The sequence below is a fragment of the Vitis vinifera genome, chromosome 4 (genome assembly GCF_030704535.1).
Source record: "Vitis vinifera cultivar Pinot Noir 40024 chromosome 4, ASM3070453v1".
Lineage (NCBI taxonomy): Eukaryota > Viridiplantae > Streptophyta > Magnoliopsida > Vitales > Vitaceae > Vitis > Vitis vinifera.
Genome location: NC_081808.1, coordinates 3,694,484 through 3,708,734, shown reverse-complemented (window position 1 = coordinate 3,708,734; position 14,251 = coordinate 3,694,484). Strand labels below are relative to the sequence as shown.

The following is a 14,251-nucleotide window of genomic DNA, read 5'->3' as shown; positions in this document are numbered from 1 at the left end:
TCTCTGCAGGATTTTCCTTAATATGACATCTTTTAAATTTTTCAAATGCACTACCCTCCAAAACCCATAAACCCAAACTTAAGGTGAACTTTTTTCAGTAAGATTGCCTCTGCTTAGGAAAGGAAGGGGCAGAAGTCTTTCATCACCTTCAGTTTGTACTTGATATCTTGAAACTATGTGGGTGGGTTTTTGAACAGGAGCTATAATTTTAGATCTTTAGTATGTTATTTTGTTTTTTGGGTATGAAAATACGGTGTCTATTGTTATCTTATTTGTGGTTACTACTTACTACCAACTTGGCATGCTATGCCACCTGAATGATGTTTCTGATTTTATTTCTTGCCGGTTGATCTTCAGGTTGAAAAGTTTTAAAATCCTATCTTTTCAAACAAACTGTGGGCAATAATACCTCCTTAAGCTCTCTCATTTCTGAATTCTTTTTCCTGTGGTCAATGAGCTCTTGCCAGAACATTAACCTCAATTCCTTTTTCAGTCATTTGTTTCCAATTATCATTTTACACCTGATTGCTGGGAAAAAAAAATCAATTTTGCATTTAGTTTTGTGAGCTTTAGTTTCTAATTATATCGATGATGTTATGCTACTGATCTGATCAAAAAAGAAAAAAAATGTTATGCTACTGATAGAGACACTATTATCCAGATAACTGTTGAAAAAACTATTCTGGAGCAAAGTAATAGCCGATATGAGCTTCAAGGTGAATATGTATTACCTGGCACCCGAGATTGGAATCCTTCTGGAAAGCAAAGGGGTGGCTTGTTGGAAAGGGCAATGGCTGGACATCTGAGTAGTGTGATATCTTCTATGGGAAGGTGGAGAATGAGACTTGAGGTTCCTCGAGCTGAGGTTGCTGAGATGCTTCCACTGGCAAGACTTCTTTCTCGAAGTACGGATCCTGCTGTTCGCTCTAGATCAAAGGTTGTAGTTCACTCAAACATCCAACTAGAAAGGGGCTCTATGTGGAGTTACCAAATCAACATTCTTGTACACCAACACAAAAACTTTGCATTCTTGACCTCTTAGAATGTATCTAAGGGCAGCATTATCCTTGACTTGCATTCTAAGAACTGAACTTGAATAAAGTTTATATAAATGGAAGTTACATGGTAAATTACTTTTAACTTTAGGCTCTTTAATGATTGAAACAGCCATAATAATTATCGATGCTACTTTTTTAAGCAGTGTATGATTTTTATTTTTTTTTCTTAGTCCAAATATTAAAATTATAAAGAACGGATTTGTATTTTTTTTTTTTTTTTGGTCGAAAATAAAAATTGGCACAACCTCGTAGACCTTCTTTAATGTATTCTACCTGGAGGATAGGTTGAGGGCCCGGCTACACCTTGTGGAGATTCTTGCTGCTGATATTCTATATCAAGATAGTTTTATTTTGTCCAGTTATGTTCTGGTGCTTCATTTGTTTCAGATGTCTTTTAGATGCTACATACCAATATGAGGAAAGTCCATAGAAAAATGTTCTTTGGCTTTAATTTATTTGTTTAATTCATTTTTCCTCAGTACATTATGAACACCAAATATAAGGACTATGGCGAACCTCACCTTTTTTAAAAAAAAAAAACTGTTTTGTAACATTTTGTATGAGCATTCTTCAACATCCTGTAATAGGAAGCAAGTGTCTGTGCCTATTTACATAAATCTTGATTATTCATGCTTCTCATAAACTCATTTGCAGGATCTTTTTATACAAAGTTTGCAATCAGTGGGATTATATACTGGAAGTCTTCAGAACCTGCTTGAGGTACTTGTTTGACACAGAATTATGATAATTATTTAAAAATTCCAATTTTCATGCTTCTTTTTTAGCGCATGTGGGAAAAACCATAAAGAAATGCATTTTGGTCGGTGTTTTCTTTTCCAGTCATCTGAATAAGATGAACTACCTAGAATGTTAGGCTTCCTTGTATCCATTTTTTATTTGCTTTAAGTATTTTAATAGAACTATGAATTTTCAGGTAATACGAAGGCATCATACTGTATCGGATGAAGTTATTCTTGAAGATGTATGTCTTCCTGGTCTAGCCGAGCTTAAAGGTCGCTGGCATGGTTCTCTTGATGCAAGAGGTGGAGGCAATGGGGACACTATGGTAGATATCTTGGACTTTTTGCCTGAGGCCATATAGTTTAAATATCATGCATCTGTGATCCAAAACTTCAATCTAAATGGCAGAGATAATATTACCATAATCTGGACAATTGAAATTTGTGATTGCTGACATTATAAAATTTAGTTCTTGATACATGTACATTAATTTTTAAACATGATGGAAACAACTGCAACTAGATCCACTGAAGCGATGGGAGAGAGAGAGAGAGAGAGAGCGAAAGAGAGAGAGAGGGCGAGAGGGAGCGTGAGAGCGCGTGCGACGGTGACGACGAGGAGACCGGCGAGGCGAGCCGACGGCGTAGCTTCACGGTGGAATCCAAGACCTTCGAACTTGCCCTGGATGATAGGAAAGGGAAACGCCAGTTTCGCATTGTGGAGAAGAAACGTGGGGTCTCGACATGGGTTCGATTAGGGCTGGAAAGCTTAGGGCTTTTCAAGGAGGGATTAATCCATTGTATTCGTGACGATGAAGAAGGGCGATGGGAAAAGGAATGGAAAGAAGGAGGTAAGCTGTATACCTTGGCTCGGGGTTTCAACAGAGCGGGTGTTTATCTAAGATTGGGGGTTGTGGGTCTGGAACGAAAGAGGTTTTGCATATTCTTACCGAGAGGGAGAAGGGGCAAAAGAGGGTGGACGGCTATGGTGGAGATGGTAAGTCAAATGGAAGAGATGGCCGGTAGAAGAACAGAGGTGCAGGAGGTAAGGACTGTCGGAAGAGCTAACCCGGCGAAATCATACGTAGAAGCCGTCAGAAGGACAAATTGGGATGGCCTAAACGCAATCAAGATGAGGGTTACAAGGGAGGAGATTGCTGGCAACTTACAGAAGCTGGAGCATTGCCTCGTCGTGAGCTGGAAATCCGAAAAAGAGGAGGAAGACGACTTGGAGAGATTGGGTAGTCTCTGGGCGAATTCTTGGGGACTAAAAGGCAAGCTAGGGTTGGCCAAATTGGAACGAGGTAAGGCTTTGTTGGAGTTTGAAGATCTAAGTGAGGCACGCCGTGTGGCCTCCTCGGGGAGCAGACTGCTGGGAGGAGCCCATTTAGGGCTGGAGTTATGGAATCCAAAGACGGGATGTCGGGTAGAGGAGAAGATGGAGCAGATAGCTTGGGTTAGAATATACGGCCTCCCAATCTCGCTCTGGAGCCCGGGGACTTTGAAGAAAATAGGGGAGGAATGTGGGGGCTTCGTAGATATGGATGAGCGCACAAGATCGATGGGGGAGATTCAATGGGCTAGGATTTTGGTTAAAACAAAAGGCGATTTCAGACCGAGCTTGTTAGAAATTGAGGTAGAGGATGAGATATACTCTGTGGCTTTATGGTGGGAGATCAGGCCGATGGTGAAACGGCCCTTCTCTGCGACGGAAAACAGGAGGAATAAGGAGGTCAGGGGTGAGTTGCATTCACGCGCGGAGAAGCGCGTGGGAAAGGAGTTGGTAGGTGCGGGAATCGAGGAGCTGCAGACGCCAGTTGATGGGAGTGATTTGCAGGAGAATGGGCCGGGTCCTGCACCCGGGTTACAGTTCCAGGGCCAAGAGAATCGGGATTGGGTCTCTCCAATTGGTAGAATGGCTGGGCCGGCTGCAAGTGGCCCAAATATGGGCCTTAGTGGGTTAAAGAAGGATGGTGGGCTGAACAAAATGAATGGGCTGCTGGGCCGAAAGTTAAAAAACAAGCCTAAAGTGAATGACTATTCAGAGGCAGGCCCAAGTTGGGCTGCTGAAATGGGCTGCAATCAACTAACTGAGGTGGAAGGTCCGGAAAGGGAGGGCCCAATTGCTCCATTAGAGAAGGCTGGCTTTCTGGGTCGCTTTAGCTCCAGAAAAGGACCCAATTCAGAGGATCCTTTGATAAGCTGGGTGATAGAGGAGCCTAGAAGGGAACAAGGGGATGTTGGTCTTTCAATGACTGACCGAGCGCTGGAAGAGGAAGTTAAAAGGTATGCTTTAAATCCATATCCTAAAGGTAAAAGGGCTGTGGGAACACCTCTTCTTCTCTTCTCTAATTCTGATCGGGCTCCGGAGGGGGAGTCTTTCGATCACCCAGGGGGTATTGAGGAGGAATTAAGGGGGGATAAGTCCACTTGGTTAACAGTATATGAGGGGAATGTTGAAAACGAAAATGGATTCTGGAAATTGGGAGAGGACAGCAAGAACAGAGACAAGGCTAAGGATAAGGAGGGGAACAATGGTGGCTCTGCTTCTCAAGATACTGAAAACGAGAAAGAGGATCCTTGGGAGGAATGCAGTCTAGCAAAATTTAGTCAATTCCTGGGATTCTCTACAGAGGGACTGGAAAAGGAGATATTGAGCTTCTTGATTAAAATCAGAAAGAGACGGGAAAAGATTCACAGCAAAGAACTTTTGGAAAAGTCCAAGTTTGAGAGGGAGCTGAAGAGGCTGGAATGTTCCGTTAATTACGAGGGGGGGAATAGGCAGAAAGGTCCTTCACAGGGCAAAGGGAACCAGTTGATAGTTGCCCAATGAGGATGAAGATCATTACCTGGAATGTGAGGGGAGCTAATGACAGCTCAAAGAGGAAAATTATCAAAAACTATATAAGGAACCAGATGGTGGACCTAATGTGTATTCAGGAAACCAAGATTCAGGAGATGTCGGAGGGTATTGTGAGAAGTTTGGGATTGGGGAGATTCTCAGATTGGAGAGCCCGAAATGCGGAAGGGGCTGCGGGTGGCATTTTGATATGCTGGGATAAGCGGGTCCTGGAAATTCTGGATTGGGAGGAGGGTCAGTTTTCCTTGTCTTGTAGATTCAAGATCACAGAAAATGGGGCTATCTGGGTTTTTACGGGTGTGTATGGCCCTTTTACCAAAGTGGAAAGGGAGGGTATGTGGGAAGAACTTGGGGCAATAAGGGGACTGTGGGGTGATCCCTGGTGTCTCGATGGGGATTTTAATATTACTCTGTTTCAACACGAAAGGAGCAGCCAAAGAAGAATCAGCTCAGCCATGCGGAGATTTGCTCAAATTGTGGATGATCTAGAGCTGGTGGATTTGCCCCTGCAGGGGGGAGAGTTCACATGGAGTGGGGGGCTGAATAATCAGGCGTGGGCGAGGCTAGATAGATTTCTAGTCTCCCCTAGCTGGTTAGATCAGTTCAGTGGAGTCACTCAGGGCAGGTTATCTCGTCCCATTTCTGACCATTTTCCAATCGTGCTAGAGGAGGGTGGTGTAAGAAGAGGCCCAACCCCGTTTAGATTCGAAAATATGTGGCTTAAGGTTGAGGGATTTAATGACATTATTAGAACTTGGTGGCAAGAAATTGAAGTCAGGGGCAGCGCTAGCTATAGATTGGCAGTTAAAATGAAGGAAATTAAAAAGAAGCTGAAAGTGTGGAACAAAGAGGTTTTTGGGAGGCTGGAAACTAACAAAGCTTCAGCCTTACATCAATTAGATTTTTGGGATCGGGTGGAAAGTGAGAGAATCTTATCTATGGAGGAAGCTGAATTAAAAAAGGAAGCTAAAGATTCCTTTAAGAAATGGGTCCTGTTGGAGGAAGCCCATTGGAGACAGCATTCAAGGGAGATTTGGTTGAAGGACGGGGATAGAAATACGGGGTTTTTCCATAGAATGGCTAGTGCACATCGAAGAAACAACGCTATGGACAGAATTAAGGTTAATGGGGAGTGGCTAGTAGAGGAGCAGGAGGTGAGAGAAGGTGTTGTGAACTCGTTTCAGCAATTGCTTTCTGAAGATATGGGTTGGCAAGCGGATATTGGTAGTATTCAGGTGAATTGCATCAGCCAGCAAGAAGCAGAGAGTCTGGAAACCCCATTTGCAGAGACTGAGATTCACTCGGCTTTGATGGAGATGAATGGGGATAAATCCCCTGGCCCGGATGGCTTTACTGTTGCTTTTTGGCAAAACGCATGGGACTTTGCCAAAGAGGAGATCATGGAGATGTTTAAAGAATTTCATGAGCATAATTCCTTTGTTAAGAGCCTTAACAATACCTTCTTGGTGTTGATTCCTAAGAAAAGCGGGGCGGAGAATCTTGGAGACTTTAGACCTATCAGCCTGGTGGGGGGGCTCTATAAACTTTTGGCTAAAGTCTTAGCTAATAGGCTCAAAAAAGTGATTGGTAAGGTGGTGTCTTATGCTCAGAATGCCTTTGTTATGGGAAGACAAATCCTGGATGCGTCTTTAATTGCGAATGAGGTGATAGACTCGTGGCAGAAGAAGAAAGAAAAGGGCCTTGTTTGCAAATTGGACATAGAAAAAGCTTATGATAGCATCAATTGGAATTTCTTAATGAAGGTCCTTAAAAAAATGGGCTTTGGGACCAAATGGATGAGATGGATGTGGAGTTGTGTCTCCTCTGCTAAATTTTCCATTCTTGTTAATGGAGTGCCAGCTGGTTTCTTCCCTAGTACTAGAGGGCTTCGTCAAGGGGACCCCCTTTCCCCTTACCTCTTTGTTATGGGCATGGCGGTTCTGGACGTCCTTATCAGGAGAGCGGTGGAGGGGGGCTATCTTTCAGGGTGCAATATTCGGGGCGGTAGTAGAACATCCTTGAATATCTCCCACCTATTTTTCGCTGATGACACAATTGTGTTTTGTGAGGCGAGCAAAGAGCAAGTTTCCCACCTAAGTTGGATTCTCTTTTGGTTTGAAGCGGCTTCGGGTCTTCGGATTAATCTAGCCAAAAGCGAAATCATCCCAATTGGAGAAGTGGAGGATTCTCTTGAGTTGGCAGCTGAATTAGGGTGCAGGGTGGGGTCTTTGCCCTCTCATTATTTGGGTCTTCCCTTAGGGGTCCCCAACAGGGCTACATCTATGTGGGATGGAGTGGAAGAAAGGATCAGGAGGAGACTTGCGCTTTGGAAGAGACAGTACATATCCAAAGGGGGGAGGATCACTCTCATAAAAAGCACCTTGGCTAGTTTGCCAACTTACCAAATGTCTATTTTCCGGATGCCCAAGTCTGTTGCCAAAAGAGTGGAAAAAACACAAAGAGATTTCCTTTGGGGGGGAGGAAACTTGGAAGGAAAAGTTCACCTAGTCAAATGGGATGCGGTCTGTACAGAAAAACACAAGGGAGGGCTGGGATTAAGGAGAATAGCCACTTTGAATAGAGCCTTGTTGGGCAAGTGGATTTGGAGGTTTGCTTGTGAAAAGAATAACTTTTGGAATCAAGTGATCACTACAAAATATGGGCAAGAGGATTATGGTTGGAGGCCAAAGAAGGTCCGTGGGCCGGCTGGAGTAAGGGTCTGGAAGGAGATCATGAAGGAAGACGATTGGTGTTGGGATAATTTGGCATTTAGGGTTGGGAAGGGTTCCAAAATCAAGTTTTGGAAAGATTGTTGGTGCACAGACACTCCGTTGTCCCAATGCTTCAATCAACTCTTTGTCCTTGCCGTGCATAGGGATGCTACGATTGAGGAGATGTGGGATCATGATGCGGGCCAAGGAGATTGGAAGCTTGTTTTTGTGAGGGACTTCAATGATTGGGAGATGGATATGGTTGGGGAGCTGCTTCATACTTTGAGGGGTCAAAGGCCCTCTCTGGAGGATGACTCAGTTGTGTGGAGGCAGGGAAGAAATGGTATTTTCAAAATCAAAGAAGCCTACAGGCTGCTAGACAAGTCTAATGCCACAGTTTTTCCCGCAAGGAAAATATGGGTGGATAGGGTGCCAACAAAAGTCTGTTTTTTTGCTTGGGAGGCTACGTGGGAGAAGGTGCTTACCCTGGATAGACTCCAGTTAAGAGGGGTGCAACTCCCTAATTGCTGCTATTTGTGTGGTTGCGAAGAAGAGAATGTACATCATATACTTTTACACTGTATAGTGACTAGAGCCCTATGGGAAATTATTTTTGGGTTGATAGATGTTAAGTGGGTCCACCCAGAAACTGTAAAGGAGGCTTTAATATCCTGGAGGGGCTCATTTGTAGGGAAGAAAAGGAAAAGGATTTGGAAATCCATACCGTTATGTATTTTTTGGACGGTTTGGAAGGAGAGGAATAGGTTAGCCTTTAGGGGGGGTGAGTTGAATATTCAGAAATTAAAGAATTCTTTTGTCTGTAACTTGTGGAATTGGGCCAAAGTGTATCTAGGTGAGGAGTCTTTCTCCCTCATAGGCTTTTTGGAGTGGATTGCTTCCACTTAAGGGGAGGTAGTTTCTTTTTGGTCCTTTTCCTTTTTTTGAGGCTTTAGCCGTTTTGTATACTCCCTGTATGCTTTATGGCGTTTAGCCTTTTCTAATGAATATCTTGTTTACTTATCAAAAAAAAAAAAAAAAAAAATTTTTAAACATGATGGAGAAAATCGGTGTCCTTTTCATGAACAAACATGCACAAAGATTTACCCTTAATTTTTGTGGACCATGTGAGTATGGTGATAAGCACTTGCTTTCTATGTGGTTTTCTCTCATGAAAAATTAGAAGAAAACATTTTACATCACCTTCATGTTTGCCAGGTGTTCCATTGTGCCACATTTGCATTGTGAAGTTCTGTCTTGCAGGTGGTCTCTTGAATCTCTGTGCTTCTGCTGGGAACCTTATTCCCATGGCATCTTTTACACTTTACAGCGATTTTAACAAAAAGAGGTTCCCAGTGATATAGAAATTAGCATTTCACAAGTTTATAGACTTTCTTGCTGTTAAGCTTTGTCCAGTCATAATTGGTTCTTTTTCTGTACATATTTCTCAGGCAAATTTTGACTTTCATGGGGAGGATTGGGAGTGGGGAACCTACAAAGCTCAGCGTGTTCAAGCAGTTGGTGAATACAGCAATGATGATGGTTTACACCTTGAGAAAATCTTTATCCAAAATGATAATGCCACAATCCATGCTGATGGGACCTTGTTAGGGCCAAAAACAAATCTTCATTTTGCTGTTTTGAATTTCCCTGTTAGTCTAGTCCCGACACTGGTACAGGTTATTGAATCTTCAGCTACTGATGCTGTTCATTCCCTGCGGCAATTTTTAGCACCAATTAAGGGCATTTTACACATGGAAGGGGATCTCAGAGGAAGTATTGCAAAACCAGAATGCAATGTAGAAGTAAGGCTCCTCGATGGTGCCATTGGGGGTATTGATCTTGGGCGAGCTGAAATTGTAGCTTCCCTAACATCAACCAGTCGCTTTCTTTTCAATGCAAAATTTGAACCCTTTATTCAAAATGGTTATGTTCACATTCAAGGAAGTGTTCCTGTAGCTTTTGTCCAAAATAACATGTTAGAGGAAGAAGATATAGAAACATGGATCCCTGGTTGGGTGAAGGAAAGGGGCAGAGGTCCTGCTGATGATGTCAGTGAGAAGAAAATCTCCAGGGATAGAAATGAAGAAGGTTGGGATACTCAGTTGGCAGAAAGTCTCAAAGGTTTAAACTGGAACATATTAGATGTAGGAGAAGTTAGAATTGATGCAGATATTAAAGATGGAGGCATGATGATGTTAACAGCTTTATCTCCTTATGCTGACTGGCTTCATGGCAATGCTGACATTATGCTTCAGGTAAGTCAAGCTAGAAAAGGTTTTCAATGGGCTCATCTGAATATTTATAATAAATCAAGTGTTGGATTCTAAATTAAAATGATTTGATTTGATTAGGTTAGATTATACTTCTCTCAAACATTGATTTGTTTTAAATAAACAGGTCAGAGGTACAGTTGAACAACCGGTGATCAATGGATCTGCTTCTTTCCACAGAGCATCTGTATCATCACCAGTCCTCTGGAAACCACTCACAAACTTTGGTGGCACAGTTCATGTGAAATCAAATAGATTATGCATCAGTTCACTAGAAAGTAGGGTAGGCAGACGGGGAAAGTTGTTTGTAAAAGGGAATCTTCCTCTCAGAATAAGTGAAGCATCACTTGGTGACAAAATTGACTTGAAATGTGAAGTTCTAGAAGTACGGGCAAAAAATATCCTAAGGTGCCTTATCTCTCTTTCTAACATGGGGATCTACAGGAAGCATTTGGTTTGGCTTGTTTGCAGCATATATCTTGATATAATTTTTGATAATATTGTTCTGCGCTTCTTTTGATATTTCACAATTTATTGATATTCTTCCTGATTGACCAAACTAAAGAATCTTTGCTCTCTTAAATTATGTACTTCTCCCAATGCTGATAATCCATTGTTTGCTATCTATGAAAATTTTATCTGCTTTTTTGCCTACACATTTTCTTCATTGTGAACTAATGCGTCTACCAAAATCACAGTGGTCAGGTAGACACACAGATGCAAATAACTGGTTCCATATTGCAACCAAATATTTCTGGAAATATTAAATTGAGCCATGGAGAAGCATATCTACCACCTGATAAGGGTACAGGAGCAGCTCCATTTAATAGATTGGCATCAGTCCATCCAAGTGGTGGTTACAATCCAGGAACTGCTTCCAGATATCTTTCATGGTTTCCCAGTTCAGAGCCTGCTCCCTCAAGCACCAAATTCCCTCAACCCTCAGGTAATGTATAGATATTTCATCAGTTTTGGTTTGTGATGAGAACATTCTACCCTGTGATCAAGCACCTAATACTCTTAACAAAAAGTCAGTGAGTTCCTCTCCCAGAGAATGCAAACATGATTCAAAGTTACGAATGGACTATAAACTTTTTAACATTTTTCTTTTATGAATGGATTTAATCAATTTATGTGAAGTCAGATCCATTGATTTACCTGTGTTTACCATTTAGTGTATCTAATCACTTTCACCCTGTAATGTAATTGTTAGATAATACATTTTATGTGCCTTATTTATTAATATTCAATTAGATAGGTCTTCTTTGTAGTTTACAGGGATTCAATTGTTTCCATTCTGCATGAATTTCTCCACAATTCTATGCATCCAAGAACATGTCAATTTTTTTCTTTTCCTTTATGCACAGGACACCTCCTGCAGTTGATTGCACAAACTGAGGTCATATATAATACTGGAGTGCATGAACTACAGCATTGAAACCTAAAACAGTTTTGCATGGTAGCTGTCAAGCTGCCAAACTCTGCATTTAATGTTGTTCCCTTTGTAGATATTTTTATAAAATATGTTCAACATTTGCAATTGAAATTATTTTTTATATTCCCAGGTAAACAGACTGACGTTGAAAAGGAAATGGAGCAAGTGAATCGTAAGCCAAAAATTGACATCCGCCTCACTGACTTGAAACTTGTTCTGGGACCAGAATTGAGAATACTTTATCCTTTGATTCTTGATTTTGCTGTAAGTGGAGAGCTTGAGCTCAATGGCATAGCTCATCCCAAACTGATAAAACCAAAGGGCGTTTTAACATTTGAGAGTGGTGAAGTTAATCTTGTTGCAACCCAGGTGACACCTATGTTTCCTTTTGTTAGTCTTGTAAATGATTCTTGACATTCTTGTGCACAACATCTGTATTTTTTTCCTGTCTGTCGGATGGTATGTGGACTTTGTTGAGTACACTCACACTTTACCTTTTCAATTTCAGGTGAGGCTTAAGAAAGAGCATCTTAATATTGCAAAATTTGAGCCTGATAATGGGCTGGATCCAACGCTAGACTTAGCTTTGGTTGGATCAGAGTGGCAATTCAGGATCCAAAGTCGAGCCAGTAATTGGCAGGATAATTTGGTTGTGACTTCAACACGTGCTGTGGAACAGGAAGTCCTCTCACCTACTGAGGTAACATTTACTACTTTCGTAGGGTTGTCATTCTCCAGCTTTTTACCAGTACCTGTGAAGCTATCAGTCAAATCTGGAGCTTAAGATGTAAAACTCTTTTTCCAATGGTATATTTTCACTATTGCAGTTGTGCACATGTAGGTGGTGGAGTTAGACATATTACAGGTGCCACATTCTACAAATATGAATGGATTATGATATGAAAGCACCGTTTATCTTTATATTTAACTTTAAATACTTCTTGTTTTATATTTCTAGAGCTATGATAGGTAAGAAAGGGAGCTAGTAAGTTGGAATATCATAATGAACCGCAATTTATCAGCATTATGAAAAAGTAACTCTTTTGAGTCAGAATAACATAAATCTAACATGTTTCATTTTTTCTGAGTTTGTATCCCTGCATATTGACACTTGATTTACATACAACTGTGAAATGTCCATATGACACTTGCTGGCATTTTTGATCTGGTGAAAGTGGCTTGGTGGAGCCCACCTTGATTGTGATGTTGCCCTGGGTTTCTGTTGTAGCAATCTGTCCTTGTGTGGAATAGCGGATCATAGATCAAATTTTTATAGAATTTTTTTATGGTTATATTAATATGTCCTAGAGATGTTTGTTAAGCAATTTGATATTATCAGATGTTCCCATTTGCACAGGCTGCCAGAGTCTTTGAGAGTCAATTGGCAGAGTCCATTTTGGAAGGTGATGGCAAGCTTTCATTCAAAAAGCTAGCGACTGCAACACTTGAGACGTTAATGCCAAGAATTGAAGGGAAGGGAGAGTTCGGACAGGCTAGGTGGAGAATAGTATATGCACCACAGATCTTCAGCTTGCTTTCAGTTGATCCTACTGTTGATCCTCTCAAGTCTCTGGCCAGTAATATTTCCTTTGGTACAGAAGTCGAAATCAAGCTTGGGAAACGCCTTCAGGTTATTAAATGCAATTTTCCTTGTTTGAAAATATTGTTTCCTGAAATCTTTACTTTTATGTTGGTGGAAGTGCTTCTCTTTTGAAAAAGGTTGTAAACAAAATCATCCCACAAACTGAAAAGTTGATTTTAGGAAAATTAAAAATTACAAAGAGCTAGGGTGGACTCTGCACCTTGTACTAGGAACAGGATCATGGTAGCTTTCCTCATTACTCTCCTCTTGACAGGGCTGTTTTATTACAAACTCAGTCCAGAACTATCAGATTTACTGTGTTGCATGTGTTTTATATGCATGTTACAATAATTACTAAATTGTTGAACACTGAATTCAGTTCCAATGTCTGATATTGACATCATAAATTAGCCCTTGTTGGTCATAATCAAACAAATTAGCCCTCGATTTATTAGCCTAAAAAATAAATCTATCCTTCCAAAGCAGTAAGCTTCTGTGCATGATTAGGGAAAGTGATTGCTGTGTCTCACGGTTTAGTAAAGATGCCATTATGACTCATCTTTTGTAACTATCAAATTGGTTATGATGGACATCTCAGCACTCTTAAGATAATGTGGTTCCAAAATGGATAATGTCTTGTTTGATGTGAGTAAATATGCCTTTTTTGTTTTCTCTTGCAAAAGAAAAACGACTGCATAGGATTTCAGTATTATTCCACTAACAGCCTTTTAATAATGTTTTAACAATTCTATTCTCTAATTCAAAAGAAAAAGGAAAAAACTAATATTTAGATTTTATATTGTACTAACTGATACAAAATTTAGTTTTTTTGAGAAGAAAAACTTATTGTTGGCATAATGGTGGATGAGGCGAAATGATAATGTTTTCACAGACCTTTTTATCCTTTTAAACAAAGAACAGAACAATGAAAGGCAAAAAGCAAAGAAAGTCATAGATTGGATGACTGAGATTGTCAATGATGTGGAACTATGATGGAAGGATGCTATATTTAGATGTTTGATAAAAGTTAAATTTGAAAAAAATGCAAGTTTTTGTTTGTGAATTTCTAAAGCTCAGATTGTTGTTTCCCTCCACAGGCTTCCATTGTTAGGCAGATGAAGGATTCAGAGATGGCAATGCAATTTACCTTGACCTACCAGCTCACAAGCCGCCTGCGAGTGCTCCTACAATCTTGGTCTGTTTCATCCCAACGCCTCCTATTCGAATATTCTTCTACCTCACAGAACTAAACCTGCGACTGCTAGGCCTCGAGGTTGCTGAAACTCATTTTGGGAAATATTATTCAGTCCAGGGAATGGGGTGTTTGGTCCTGGTATTCTCCTTTTTTGCCTTTCATCTTCAGTTTCTCTTCTCCCTTTTTAAAGGGGTGGTTGTTAAAATAAATATTGTAAATTGTGCTTATTGGCAAGAATCGAGCCTCAAGTTCACACTAACCTGGATGCCTATACCACCACCCAGAAAAGTACAGTAAGATGATGTAAATTTTATGCCATTATATTCTTTTCTCAGAAATGAATAAAGCTGTCTGTTCAGATCTACCTTTTAGATTTATATAAATTCCAGAAAGCAAATTT

At 40.8% G+C, this 14,251-nt stretch overlaps 1 protein-coding gene across 1 annotated transcript in view; it reads left to right on the top strand.

Moving 5' to 3' along the window:
• Positions 1 to 14,215, top strand: part of LOC100247424 (protein TIC236, chloroplastic) — a 47,047-nt gene extending 32,832 nt beyond the window's left edge. Inside the window, exons 15-24 of the mRNA XM_010650259.2 lie at positions 662 to 937; positions 1,713 to 1,778; positions 1,993 to 2,124; positions 8,818 to 9,624; positions 9,767 to 10,047; positions 10,338 to 10,585; positions 11,205 to 11,443; positions 11,583 to 11,774; positions 12,432 to 12,704; positions 13,754 to 14,215. Coding sequence (XP_010648561.1) covers positions 662 to 937; positions 1,713 to 1,778; positions 1,993 to 2,124; positions 8,818 to 9,624; positions 9,767 to 10,047; positions 10,338 to 10,585; positions 11,205 to 11,443; positions 11,583 to 11,774; positions 12,432 to 12,704; positions 13,754 to 13,906 — 2,667 coding nt within the window. The 3' untranslated portion in view covers positions 13,907 to 14,215. The remainder of the gene's footprint in view (positions 1 to 661; positions 938 to 1,712; positions 1,779 to 1,992; positions 2,125 to 8,817; positions 9,625 to 9,766; positions 10,048 to 10,337; positions 10,586 to 11,204; positions 11,444 to 11,582; positions 11,775 to 12,431; positions 12,705 to 13,753) is intronic.
• The last annotated feature ends 36 nt before the right edge of the window (positions 14,216 to 14,251 follow it).